Raw genomic sequence first — 15166 nt, 5'->3', positions numbered from 1 at the left:
CATGTCCGTGTTACAACGTTCTGGTGTGTGGGCAGGCCATGGAGTGAGTGGTCACAGAGGATCTTGCCTCTGGTTAGTGAATGGGCAGATGCTAAATACTTACCTGTCATTTGTTGCCAGTCTGGAGCTTAGACCCGGCTAAACCCAAGGTTATTGTGAATGGAGGGAAGTGCCCACTTTTACAAAAATTCACCATTGAGCAAGAATTCCTTGTTGCAGCCAAAAATCACAGTGTTAAATCTGGTGTCAAACTTGGCAGCAGAAATGTGCTTCTGCCGGAGGAAACAGCGACAGAAATAATGTGCAAGCTTAGCATTTCTCTTTATAATCAGGAATTCTTGAAAATTAGGTATTGTTGTTTCACTCGAGGGTTTACAGCTGGTTGAACTCTACAAATGTACTAAAAAAAGACTGTAGACGATAAAATTTAGAATTGCAGAAATAGTTGCTGTCTGGGAGAAAGACAAAACGTGTAGCTCTAACATTTGGTTTAATTCAGAAGCATTTTCTCTCTGGGGGGCCACTTACCTCTAACAATACACTATTGATCATGGGGTTAAGGACCTCGGCCTTCTGGTTGCTCTGTGGAATCAAAAGTATGAAATTGACAGATTAGGTGCTCATACTCCAAGGCTTGTCAAAGTGTTAAGACGCTGGCTTTATGAGGGATCTCTTAGAGAAGAAGAGGAGAAGTGGGATGCTTACTATACATGAGGCTTCATACTTGGTGCTTCCCCTATACGATCTCATTTAATCTCCACAGAAATTTTAGGGGGTAGGCAGGGACCACGATAACTCTGATTCACAGATGAGAAAATATGAATCAGGAAGATTGAGGAAGTTATTTAAGGTCATGTAGCTAGAAATTTAAACTCAGACCTTTTAAACCATTCAAATCTTGTATCAGGTTTGGGATTAGGGGGAGGTGAGTGAGACTGAGTTGGACAGAGTTAGCTTCAGTCTTTGCTTAAAATTTTTATATTTTGTTCATCATGACTTTTGGTATTCATTTTGATTTTTAAAATATTGCATCTATCTAGATGACTGAGGTTGTCCCTTTGTCTCTTTTTGAGAGATGGTCCCCTTAAATTTGGTAGACAGGTTAAGTACCTTTACTTGCCTTTACTAGTCCCAGCCCTAGTCTGTCTATTTTTCTTTTAAATACAAGCACAGGTACTTGGTTTTAGGGTATGTCTTCTAGGTTGGCAGCAAAGTTAAAATACTCTTGAATATAACTTGCAAACAGGTTGGCAGATTCCAGTTTGCAAAACATGAATATATGTAAAGTGCAGAATACAGAGTCCAGTGTTAAGCAGGTGTTCAAAAAGTGTTAGTGTCCATGTAACCATTATTATTATGTCTGCTATTGGTCCATTAATCAACTGTCTTCTCTATCTAAAATGTTCAATCTACTCTTAGACAATAAATAATTAAAGGGACTAGAAAGAGAGACGGCAGTCTTAATAGGCTGTTTTCTCTCACGGTACTCGAAAAATGTTATGGTAAACAAAAGGATATAAATGAAGTCTGTCTTCCCAGAGCAGCCCACTTTCATTGACATTACTCTATTGAGGGCTAAATAATGTCTTACTGGGGAAAGCATAATGGAGTCTTGGGAAAAAACTCTTTAAAAACCTAGTCATTTTAGTAAGTAACCAGAAAATCCATTATGGTTTGCTTTCATGTTTATTTGATTATCAATAAACCTCTAAAATATAATCAAAATGAGGGCAATAAAATGACATTGGCTTTCAGAATCAATGAGATGTGCAAGCAATTTAAATAGAGTCTGGAGAGCAATATACACTCATTAACTTCAAGTTATGAATAATGGCTCTTTTAGAGAACAGAAGCAATAACTTGATGTGAATGATTTATTACAGCACAAGACAAGAGGTACTGTTGTGGTGAGATGGCATTTCATAAACCATCTTTAGATCTGGTTTTTTCCTTCTTCAAAATGATAATTTGTGCATTCCTGATTTTGTATATACAAACATTTGGACACACGTGTGTGTGTAGTTTATGTGTATATGTGTGTATATTCATTCATTTTTGTGTGTATATTCATTCAAGTACATACTTCTCTGCTAGAACTTTGCTACTCAAAGAGTAGGATATGAGTCAGGAGCACTACTACCACCTCGGAGCTTATAGGAAATGCAGAATCTCAGTGCTCATCCAAGACCCACTGAATCAAAATCTGCATTTAATAAGATCTCTAGGTTATTCACTTGCACATTAAGGTTTGAAAAGCATTGTGTTGGAATACACTACATTAAAGACAATGGAAAGCAATCCCATGAATATTACCAATCAATGTAAATAAATTAATGTTGAACATGGGTATATCCATGGTTGTTTCGTGTTGATGTTTGGTAGAAACCAATGCAATACTGTAAAGCAATTATCCTTCAATTAAAAATAAATAAATTTAAAAAAGAAATTCATGTTTAACATGAATCGTAAAAAACATATAGCACATATACACAAAGACACATATAACCTCATCACTAGGGAACTATAGAGAGCCAGTTAGCTGTCTGCCTCCTGTGTCTGATGGGCAGCCAACTGGGAGTTGAGAGACTAACTGAGAAGCCTGGGTGAATTAGTTCACCCCTCCGGGACTCAGGGTCTCAGGTAGTAAACTGGAAAAAAGCAGAAAGAGTGAAAAGAGGATACAATAGAGCCTTGGGAAGCCGAGTCGCCAAGGTCACCCCATTCTGATGAGGACTTCACACCTCTCTGTAAATCTAGCAGTTACACCGAGAGCACCAGCATCAGTTAACCTAGGCAATGCCGTGCGCAGAAATGCGCTTTATCAAGCCTATCCTATCAGCCCCCCTTCACTCTGCCTGCTTACAGCGAAGCTCTGCTGCTGAAGGCCTAAAATCAGACAAATATTAAAAGCTGGTGTTTTGCAAAATGGGAGAGGCAGACCATATTCTCTGACAGCAGAATGAATCATTGGTATGTAGCTCATCCTTTATTAACTAAGCCACTTACAGAAATGTGGGAGGCATACATCTCCTGACAGTCAGTCTACAATCATTTCTGCTTTTTTTTTTTTTTTTTTTTTGAGAACTGCCCTTCTCCTGGGGTGAGGGGAGGTGCGTCGCAGCAGCCAGGTAGGTCTACATGCAATGACTCTGTCCTCAGTCACTACTGGTGACACCAGATGGATATCTGAGGATGCTATTGAGCCTTTCAAACCTTCTCACCCAGGATCCTAGAATTTGAAGGGAGAGAACTGGGAACTGCTGGAGTTGAGTCACATTAATATTAATAGCAATGCTCCAGAGAGAAGGTGCATGAGCTCTGCTGAGGAGTCCCCACAGCTGCTCATACATCTCCACCACTTTTAATAAAGTTCTTTTACTGCCTGTCATGGATTGAATTGTGGCCCCCAAGGATATATGTTGAAGCCCTTACCTCCAGTATATCAGAATGTGACCTTATTTGGAGATAGATAGGGCTTTACAGATTTAATTAGTTGAGGTTGTGCTGGTCACCCAGTGTGTGGTACTTGTTAAGACAGCCCTAGGACACTAATACATTTATTACCCAAACACCCTAGCTAAGACAGGAAGCAAAACTTGCTGTTTCTCATGTAAAGAACCATCTGCCCTTGGATCCAGGGCCTTAAAGGAAAAGTGGAAACCTTGAAAAGGAATAACTTCCTCTATCTCCTCCAGCCCCACTAGGTTGAGTTATATAACATGACTGATTTCTCTAGAAAATAACCAGAAGCCACATCTCCAAGGAATGCCAAACCTCTCAAATTTGTTACTTTGAGAACAGAAACACTTCTACAGATTGGTTGATAATATTTTTCTTTCTTTTGGTTAAAGTTGAAGTGTAACAATAAAGCTTCTGTGGCTTATAAAATAGGCTTTGAAGACAAGTGAATGTGAATATTAAGAATGACTTATTTTAATAGAAATTTTGGTATTATATATCACAGATATTAAGTAATAGAAACAATCTTCATTTGATATTTTTTTCTTTAACAAATAAAGGAAATGAGACCCAGAGAGGTTTGAAAATCCACCCAGTATCTTGTATAACTGATCTGGTCGCATCTAGAATTCAATCGGATGAGAGCCTCGAGCCACCTGTTGCCAAAGAAGATGCTCAAACCTCATTTTAGTAAATGTCTTGGCTGCATTTCTGCCTGTGGAGCTATCAAAGAAGGCATTCCATCCTCTACTTCATCTCACAGTCCCTAACAGACCTTCCCTTTAAAAAGGTGAAAAAAAAAAGAGCCTGTATCACAGTCTTACCCCAACAGTGGTTAAAGAAGTTGTAAACTTCTCTGATAATGAGGCCACTTCTTTGCACATTGCAGTAGTTAATCTGAAAGAAGAAAAAAAAAAGAGATTTGGGGATTTTTAGTTAAGGAAAATAATTGAATTGTTCATACAATTATTGATACTAATACAGCATTCCCTTTAAAAGAAGGGCACACAAGTTTGAAGATGCTCTGTAGAAATTTCCCTTAGTATTCTTCCATGACTCACAGTCACAGTTTAATTAATTCTCACCCTACCTCTTTTTAGAAGCAAAAACATATTCAGGAAATTACCAGGCTGGAGTTCCACATGTGTAGGAGTTTAAGACTATTGCCAAGGGACCAGCATTTTGGTCATTTGAAAATAATAATGAACAGTCACTGAGGTACCATGTTAAGTACATTTGTATGCATAATCATATTAATCCTCATAATGGCTTCATTCAGTTCAGTTCAGTCGCTCAGTCGTGTGTGACTCTTTGCGACCCCATGAATTGCAGCACGCCAGGCCTCCCTGTCCATCACCAACTCCTGGAGTTCACTCAGACTCACGTCCATCGAGTCGGTGATGCCATCCAGCCATCTCATCCTCTGTCGTCCCCTTCTCCTCCTGCTCCCAATCCCTCCCAGCATCAGAGTCTTTTCCAATGAGTCAACTCTTTGCATGAGGTGGCCAAAGTACTGGAGTTCCAGCTTTAGCATCATTCCTTCCAAAGAAATACCAGGGCTGATCTCCTTCAGAATGGACTTGTTGGATCTCCTTGCAGTCCAAGGGACTCTCAAGAGGCTTCTCCAACACCACAGTTCAAACGCATCAATTCTTTGGAGCTCAGCTTTCTTCACAGTCCAACTCTCACATCCATACATGACCACTGGAAAAACCATAGCCTTGACTAGACGGACCTTTGTTGGCAAAGTAATGTCTCTGCTTTTCAATATGCTAACTAGATTGGTCATAACTTTCCTTCCAAGGAGTAAACGTCTTTTAATTTCACGGCTGCAATCACCATCAGTCTGACACTATTTCCACTGTTTCCCCATCTATTTCCCATGAAGTGATGGGACCAGATGCCATGATCTTCGTTTGCTGAATGTTGAGCTTTAAGCCAGCTTTTTCACTCTCCTCTTTCACTTTCATCAAGAGGCTTTTTAGCTCCTCTTCACTCTCTGCCATAAGGGTGGTGTCATCTGCATATCTGAGGTGATTGATATTTCTCCCAGCAATCTTGATTCCAGCTTGTGCTTCTTCCAGCCCAGCATTTCTCATGAGGTACTCTGCATATAAGTTAAATAAGCAGGGTGACAATATACAGCCTTGACGTACTCCTTTTCCTATTTGGAACCAGTCTGTTGTTCCATGTCCAGTTCTAACTGTTGCTTCCTGACCTGCATATAGGTTTCTCAAGAGGCAGGTCAGGTGGTCTGGTTAGGGTCTGTGATTTTTCCCATTTTATAAATGAAGAAATTGACGTTTAAGAAGGTTAAGTAACTTGCTTAGGACAAGAATATGATAGAGCTGGAATTCAAACTCAGATGTCTCTTTATATCTTGATTATGTTTTTATGAGATGCCTCAAATCAAAGATACTGTAGAATATGTTTTTTGAGACTTACATCAAAACTCTGTGCTTATTCCAGCCTTTCTACATGTAGGACTTTACCCCAAGAAAATAACACAAGGTAGATACAAATATTTAAAGAGTAATATTTGTCATAATATAGAAGATGATGACAAAAACTCAAAACCTAATTACCTAACAATGTGCATATTGCCCAATTTTTTAACAAGTATATATACTTACATGAACAGCGATTAAAATGCTATTAGCAAGACAATAACTCCACGTTAAGAATCTTACACATTAAAAGATTTAGTGATGTCAGTGGAAGTAAGTTTCATTCTGATAAATAGGGGTTGTGTCTAGACTATGTATTCAGGTATGTTGCCTTATATCCATCTATCCCCCCTTCCACCCATCCACCCATCCAAGACTTATCTGCAAAAAGGGTCAGGAGTAAGGCTGGAGATGGCAAAGAGTGGTTCTGCCTATGTTCTTGGGTATGTGGATGGTAAGGCACTTACTATACAGACATAGATGAGGCCTTATTACCTTTTTCTTGGAGCAGCTTGGTAAGGTTGGGACAGTCAGGGGCTGGGAATAGGAAAGGAGCTAAGAGTATGGCTCTGCTTTCCATACTCAGAAACCTCTGACTTCAGCCCTCCTCTTTCAAATCAGCACCGTAAATAGTACTCAGATTTTTCCTCAATACTTTAAACTTTTCCTATTTTACTGTTTCCTTTTCCCTCTACACTGAGACAAGTACATATTCTTTGTACGCATTTTAAGGGCAGGATTGTGCAGGGCTTATAATATCTTTGACTTCCACATGTTTAGATATGAAAATCTAAACTAGATGCCAAATCTGGACAAGTGAGGAAAAATGCCACCAGACACTAAGAATGAGTTTTGGGAAGGTCTTTCCATTAAAAATTTGCTCCCCAACCTGCATTGCTGAATTTAGTAATAAGAGAAGACTAGTTGAGTGACAGTGTTCAGGCGTGCGTGTGTGTATGCATGTGTGCATGCACCCATATATTTTAGGAGGCTCTTATTTTGGCTCCTGTGTCTCTATATTTATAATAAGGAGAGGGCATTTGTGCTAGTTCTCTATACCACAGCATATAGTCATGTGCCTAAAAGTTAATGGCTTATTCTTCACTTCCATAATCAACTATTTTAATGAATGCTTGATACCAGCTATTTTCATGTATATCATGTTACATACATACACATTTTTATTTCACTAGATAAACTAATAGTAGCTTATTGAAGAACAAACATATTACAGCAAATATGCACACACAAGCAATCCACAGTGAACTGGCTTACAATAGTGACCATCACTGCCAGATTCAGAATATGCAGAGCTGGTGTAAGTCCCTAGGAACAGTGGGGGTGGTTTGTATATTTCTATGAAACTAGCTGAGAAGTCCATTAAGGTGTCTTTCCTCTATTTGTGCGGCATGTTGAAAATGTAATTATCTTCAAAGGTTTATACTTCCAAGACCCTGACCTACTAAAACAAATACTTAGCTCTGAAAGATTTAGGGTGTCTTCTCTTCAGTTCAGTTCAGTTCAGTCGCTCAGTCGTGTCCGACTCTTTGCGACCCCATGAATCGCAGCACGCCAGGCCTCCCTGTCCATCACCAACTCCCGGGGTTCACTCAGACTCACGTCCATCGAGTCCATGATGCCATCCAGCCATCTCATCCTCTGTCGTCCCCTTCTCCTCCTGCTCCCAATCCCTCCCAGCATCAGAGTCTTTTCCAATAAGTCAACTCTTTGCATGAGGTTGCCAAAGTACTGGAGTTTCAGCTTTAACATCATTCCTTCCAAAGAACAGCCAGGGCTGATCTCCTTCAGAATGGACTGGTTGGACCTCCTTGCAGTCCAAGGGACTCTCAAGAGGCTTCTCCAACACCACAGTTCAAAAGCATCAATTCTTCGGCGCTCAGCTTTCTTCACAGTCCAACTCTCACATCCATACATGACCACAGGAAAAACCATAGCCTTGACTAGACGGACCTTAGTCGGCAAAGTAACGTCTCTGCTTTTGAATATGCTATCTAGGTTGGTCATAACTTTTCTTCCAAGGAGTAAGCGTCTTTTAATTTCACGGCTGCAGTCACCATCTGCAGTGATTTTGGAGCCCCCAAAAATAAAGTCTAACACTGATTCCACTGTTTCCCCATCTATTTCCCATGAAGCGATCTCTCCAAAAATAATTCTTGGAATGTCTAGCTAACTATTACTATTCTCCCTAGCATGCTCGTTTCTTAAGAGAGTCCTTATTTCTCAAGATGACTGCAGAACAATGGGACTAGTTGACTGCAATCGGAATCTCTAGCAGCCAAGGGTGTACATGGGTCTGCGTGTGTGCGTTTGAATGACACAAATACATACAATTTGAGAAATAAGAATTAAAAGTAACATTTACTTTATCAGAACTTTTGCTTGGTCCTGAGCTGATTTTTCTTCTTCTTGTCCATGAAGAATTAATTCTGCTACTTTATGAAGCTGCTCAATACAGCGAGCTGTTACTTCTGCCAGGCTTTCAATGGACAGCATGTACACTTCCTGAAAGCAAAAAGTATGAGTCAGAAAATTATTCACTGAGCAGATACTTTCTAAAAAATCTTGTAACATTAAAAACAATTAAATAATTCTTGGGAAGAAAACCAAACAAATATGACCTGAAAAAAAATTACCCAAAGTTTAATTGGTAGACTATTCTAAATGGAAATGCTACCATAAAATAGAAGTGTCACCGGGTCCCAGGGACATGACAATCCTTCTTTATAGCTGTGTCCCCAGTTCTTGGGCTTCCCCGGTGGCCCAACTGGTAAAGAATCTGCCTGCCAATGCAGGAGATGCAAAATACATGGGTTTGATCCCTGGGTAGGTAAGATCTCCTGGAGAAGGAAATGGCAACCCATTCCAGTATTCTTGCCCGGAAAATTCCATGGACAGAGGAGCCTGGCAGGCTAGGCTCATGGAGTCACAAAGAGTCAGACACAGCTGAGCAACTGAGCACACACATGTACATGCCCCAGTTGTCAGTGTGATGCTGGGCACATAACAGGCAGATACTCAAGAAAGCGTGTAGAAGGATGGCTGAGTGAATAGACCTCAGTAGATATTTTTCTTTAGAGTGATCTAAATTGTAAGTTTCTTTATCTAAAATTCAATGTAAAATGAAGTTATTGCAAATGCATTTTTTTAACACAGGCAGCTTCTAAATTATGCACATATAAATTTATTAAACTACAGAATAAAAACTATGGTAATGAAATTTTTTCAAAAAAGCTTCAATTACCTCATTAGTTAAATGGCATAAAGACATTTTATGGTTACAAATTTGCATATAGGATGGAATTTTACCTTAAAGAATAAATCAACTAGGTTCTTAAAGATCTTTTTTCCTTTAAATTATAATTGTAAAGCTATGGAGGAAGGCTACAATATCTGTGCTAAGTCATGAAATGTCTTGGCATAGAGGGATTTTAGTGTTTATTACATTAAGACTCATATTAGTGTGGAATAGGGTACAAATGAAAATGAAATGAAGCTGCTAATAAAATTTACATATTACTGCTCTTTAGGTGGATGATCTGTAACATGTTTACCTCGACTGTCTTATTTGTCTTTTCTTTCTTCTTGTCTTCTTCAGGGTTTTCAGGTTTCTCTTCCTTTTCTTCCTTCTCAGTTTTGTCTTCTGGCTCTTCAGCCACATCTACTGATACCACAGTTTGATCCTCTTCCACCCAGTCATGAGCTTTTTTCATGGCCTGCAAAGGACCCCCCGGCAACCAAAGCAATATGTCTATTGTACAAATAAAGAGACACAAAAGCCAATCCCATGACTTGGATCAAATCCTAATCCATTAAGGGTGGTTTTCTGTATGTTTAAAGAGTGGTGGGGCAATTATTCAACCTCCTTAAAAACACCTTGTTGTTGCTTTCTGGTAAAATACAGTAAGAAAAGGGACATAATAGAAAGAATGTATGGAGAGAATACCGGAGGGCCAGAGAAATATTTGGAAAGCATTCTAAAATGATATTCAGATAGGAATAAAAGTGACAGTCACTCTGGAAAAGCCATAGTATATTTTTCACTTTTCCTGACCAATTATAAAAGCATGATAGAATATATACAAATATATATATATATATATATATATATATATATGAAATTTAGCCAGGGTCATTGCTAAAGCAAATTTCTTCTGCCATGTTTCATGAAGCCCTCAGTGTTTCATGAACCTAATAATGTATCACACTGGGAAGATGAAAGATGGCTCTGCTCCTCTCCAGCCATGCCAGGTCTTCTGACCTCAGGGTGGTGGTGGGGGAGGAGAAAACTATGATTAATTTCATTTCACATGAGTGCAATTTGCAATTTGAGCAACATGTGGCCTTTAAAGTTATTGACCAAGCATAAACCACCTTCCCTATGTATTATTCCCTGGATTTTGAAAGGGCAGACTCACTAGATTTTGCATTGCAGTTTAAGCTGTTTGCTTAAGTTTTATCTGAGCTTGTGTGAAACTGACTTCTCATTTGAAAGCTTGCACATCAAAGTTTAACACAGAGTGTTGATGGAAAGTCAACAGGGAGAAGATTAGGGGAGACAAAATCCAACAAAACTATCCTTGGTGTGTCCTCTTTTAGGGACAAAGGTTTACCTGACTATGTAAGTAAACCAGTGAAACCTTGGAGGCACCACACACACACAGTCTGAGCAGTGGCAGCTGCTGCACGGAGATGAATGAGGCAATTTCCCCACTGTGTTCAAGTCACTGACCTGCCAGAATTGGTGACCTCTATCAGAGATAAAGAATTACTCATCTCTGCACCTCCCTGCCTCAGTCTGCATTTTCCTCACTCACCTTGATGAGTGAGGACCTGTGTCAATCACTGATGGTTAAAAAGAAGAAAAAGAAAGAGAGAGAAGGGGGAAATGACACCGTTTTAAGTAATTAATGCTCAGTGACCTCACTAAGAAATGCTATAGCAAGACCTTGTACAAACTTGCAAAACATCCTGTGTTACTATCAGAGTAACCCAGACCATGAAAGCCTGGATGGCCTTAGATCTTAGGACGAGGCACCAGCTTTCCAGTGGGAAGGGTCGTGCGGGTGACCTGGCTCTGGCTGGTGTGCTTTCTCTGCCTGATCCTGGCATGTCACTTTTGAGGTGATGGGAGATGGAATTTGCAAAAGCCCTTTGGTAATTCAGCCTCTTTCCTCCCGTAGGCTGAAGATAACCCTGCTTTGAATAAAATCCTATTCTGTGGAGAAGTGACTTGTTCAAGATCACACCAGTGAAGCTGCAACTAAAATGCAGGTCTCATCACACAGCCTAGCATGTTCTCAACAGTTACATTTCATGATGTTGCCTCATCAAATCTTAACTTCTGGCCTGGGACTCCTCTCCCACCACGTGCCATTTGGGGCTTGGGGGTTTTTCTATTTCAGGTGAATCTCTGGAATTTTACAACCAAGACCTTTTTAAACAAACAAACAAACACTCAGACTCAGATGGGGCTGACCTTATTGAGTTTGTCAGGTGTGGCTGCAACATGTAATTCAAAGAGAAGCTCTGTAAGCATGCTAGCAAACTCTTCTTTGTTTTCTTCTATGCCTGGAAATAGAAAATGACAGAAGTAAGAAGCATGATTTCTTTTTCATCCTGCAGAATGTGGCAGCTCCCCTAACCTTACAGCCTGCAGTCAGAGTATAAGTCGGGGGTGGCAGCAGCCCACCCTCCAGCTCCGGGAAAAGATGAGCCGTGCCCGGATATTCAAGCACAGTGGCGAGGTAGCAGGCTGCAGCTGGGTGGGGGACTGGTAAAGCCTTGCTGCTCACAGCTCTAGCTGGGGCGCCCCTGGGCTAGACTGAAGGGCACATGAAGGATGAAGGCAGGGAGGGACCATGTATACCATAACAGGTATAGACGGTCAGCGTCTATTTGTTGAATGACTGCGTGAACAAATTAATGATGTTTCTCAGGCCTGAGAGCCCTGGGACAACACTGTATTTAAGGCTTATAGTATTGTTATGCTTAGCATTGCAACCTTTAATGATACCCCAGGGCGCCCTTTTGTGTCCACAGAGCCACAGTGCTGAGCAAGCAGAATTAGTCTCCATGGATCATCTACTTTTATCTTAACACCTATAACAACCTATCTCTGGAGAAACTTCTCATGGTTTCCTAGGACACCTGCCTGGTCATACAATATTTCATAATGGTATGTCTTCCCTCCAGATTGGAAGCTACATAAGGGTACAGATGGTATTTGTTTTGCTCATTCTTGAATTTAGAGACTCTAACACAGAGACTGGAACATAACAGGTGATAAAAATGAATAATGATTAAAAATAATTTACTAATCAGTTGTACCATATTTACTAATATATTGATTATATAACATGTCATATACATGAAATAAAATTAATCTCATTGATGGGCAATGAAAAAGAGAGATCTTTAAAAGTTACCATCTTCTATCTCTCATTTGAATCTACAAGTTGAGGCCATTTTTAAAGTTTCTGATTAGTGCTAAAGAATTGATTTCATGCAACTAGAGATTATCATACTACGTGAAGTAAGTCAGAAAGAGAAAGACAACCATATGATATCACTTATTGCGGAATCTAAAATATGACACGAATGAACCTATCCATCAAACAGAAACAAAATCAAGGACATAGAGAGTAGACTGGTTGCCAAGGCGGAGTGGGTGGGAGAGGGTAGGAGTGGGGGTCTTGGATTAGCAGATGCAAATTGGTATATATATGAATAGAATGGATAAACAACAAGGTCCTACTGTACAGCATGGGGAACAACGTTCAGTATCCTGCAATAAACCATAACACAAAATAATACGAAAAAGAATGTTTATATATGTATAACTGAGTCACTCTGCTGTATAGCAGTAATTAACACAACACTGTAATTCAACTATACCTTAATAAGAAATAAATAAATGAAAGAATTGATTCCACTGTGGGTTGTATCACTAGTCTGCGGTGAGGAGGGGGTACAGTATAAAAGCATCATTTGTCTGGCCTGACTACATGATCTCAAAACCCCCTGAGAGGGAAATACCTGGCTTAGGTTAGTGGGTGAAGATGGCAGCTTCAGAGAGGCCTGAGCTGTGTGAGAAATTCTGTAGCTAACACTTGTCTGCCTGTCTTTGTTTCTGTTTTAGAGACAAAATGGTTAATCACAGCTTGTCAAGATAGCCAGGCCTATATCAGTTTATCATCCCCTAGAATTTATATACTTATTCTCACCAGGGAGCCGGTCAATAAAGATACTAGAGATGGAAAGCATATATGTCAGGTAAGTAGCTTTATGGAGAAGAAGAAACCAAGGAAGAGGAAAAGGGACAGCTGGGGGTTAAGAATCTCCCAGCTGAGAAAGTGACTTTTGGGTAAGAGCCCAGAGGAGGAGGGGAGTGAGTCACATGGGGGGCCAGGGTAGCTGTGGCCGGCAGAGGGAGGCATGTGCCCTGGGGTCGAGAGATGGCTGTCTTTGTCCATGGTGAAGTGATACAAGCAAATCATAAAAATCCATAAGGCGAGTGCTCAGATAGAGCAGGCTGTTGCAAAGGTTGAGCATGGGTATTAAGAAAGCTTCCAGAAGGAGATGATGCTTGAACCTAGCCTTCCAGGATGAGAAAGGCATTAGTCACAAGCAGAAAAAGGGAGAATTGGAGGCCTACAAAGAGAGAATTAAAGAGAAAGTGAATGGGATTCCATCAAAAATTGAGATTCTCTCTCTGCTAGTCAGAGGTCTTGGTCTCACTTTCTCTAATTGGGCAAATTTAGAAGGGCAGCTCCCACAGGTTCTCATTCCCCAACTGCCTGGTCCTTCTCATCTGTGTGGGGCAGCACAGCAGGGCAGAAAGAGCCTGACTTGAGGCTGGGGTTCTTCCCTAGCTCCTGTAGTTAGTGGGTCTGTGACTGGGGCCAGTTACAAGGCTTCTTAGCTTCCACTTCCTCTTCTGTAAATTTAGGGTAAGAAAATCCACCCATCTCCTTTTTAGTGTTATTGTAAGGACCAAATAAAACCAATGTGTAAGTATTTTGTAAACACTAAAGTTTTATATAACTATATTGTTATATGCTGCAAAGATATAAACATAGGGAGATTAAAAATATTTGAAAGTAACCCATACTAAATTAGGATATATATACTCTGTGTATCTCCAGTTTTTAAATGTGCATTTCTGTCATAAAACAGAGAAATATACCAAAAACGCAGAGCAAACATTTTAGGAAAATCATCACAGAGAAAAATGAAAGTAGATAAAAACACAGATAATAAAGAATGTTGCAACAAAAAAGACCTATTACTACAATTCTTGGTCTGCACATGTTGCTGAGAAGTTTTTCACCAAGGCAGTGAAAAGAGGAAATAGCTTTTAGAAATCTCCTTACAACAGTGGGAAACCAAATTAGAGACCCATGGCAGTGTAATAAAATTACATGTTGCTAGAAAGATAAACATGCAAATCATTAGCTAACGTTATTAAAAACAGAGGAGCCCAATATTAAATTTATCTAAAAATGACAGTTTATTACATTTTCTGAGATGATCAAATAAATTATTTAGGTGTTCGAGGTATTTTAGAAATATAAGTGCTTACAAGAAAAAATATGATGAAAACGCTCTGGTTTCTCCTAGAATTTGGCTCCTGGATTGTCTACTTGCTCTCACTGACGAGATTGTTCTTGACAGCTTTTAGTTAATCCCTCACCTTTCTGGAGTTTGTAACACTCCATCATAACTGGGTTGATTTAATGACAACCCTGGTATTCTTCTTTCCTGTTCTTCTTTAGGTATTTAAATGACATCTATTTATTAAATTAATTAAAATTAGTAGTGCTTTGATAATCTGGAGATTTCCTTTAGGAAAATGAACGTATTGTATTATGGGAGGTAACAGGGTTCCATCACTTAAAGAGAGACGAATCTACCATTTCCGAAGCAAGCTGTTCAAGACTGTAATTTGCTTTTGGGTCAGATTCAAAAATCTCCATTTATTGAAGCTCTGTATTAAGACTGGAACATAACACATGGAGTAACATTTTCTATTTAACTGTTTGAATCAAGTTTCCTCTCCAAGAAATAGTACTTGTTGGGGATGCAATGCTGCCTTAACTTATACAGGCAATAATATTTCATTGATGTTAGGGATCCTCTTTTTATCTGTTCTGAATGACACCCCCAGTAGGATAGAGGTCTACCTCAGGTATGATGAAGCTGAAGAAAAACAGCCTGCATTTTTTGGTGATTGTTACTCT

General features: G+C 39.7%; 1 protein-coding gene across 2 annotated transcripts in view; it reads right to left on the bottom strand.

The window, feature by feature from the left end:
• The window catches only part of FAM114A1 (family with sequence similarity 114 member A1), a 66116-nt gene that overhangs the window by 1710 nt on the left and 49240 nt on the right, over positions 1-15166 (bottom strand). For both annotated transcript variants that reach the window (XM_052642078.1, XM_052642077.1), the window contains exons 9-13: positions 11404-11495; positions 9479-9640; positions 8290-8429; positions 4284-4356; positions 529-582 (exon numbers count right to left, since the gene is read on the bottom strand). In XM_052642078.1, coding sequence (XP_052498038.1) covers positions 529-582; positions 4284-4356; positions 8290-8429; positions 9479-9640; positions 11404-11495 — 521 coding nt within the window. The remainder of the gene's footprint in view (positions 1-528; positions 583-4283; positions 4357-8289; positions 8430-9478; positions 9641-11403; positions 11496-15166) is intronic.

Source organism: Budorcas taxicolor, chromosome 6, assembly GCF_023091745.1.
Source record: "Budorcas taxicolor isolate Tak-1 chromosome 6, Takin1.1, whole genome shotgun sequence".
Classification (NCBI taxonomy): domain Eukaryota; kingdom Metazoa; phylum Chordata; class Mammalia; order Artiodactyla; family Bovidae; genus Budorcas; species Budorcas taxicolor.
Note: the sequence above shows the minus strand (reverse complement) of the source record. Positions and strands in the feature narration are given on the sequence as shown.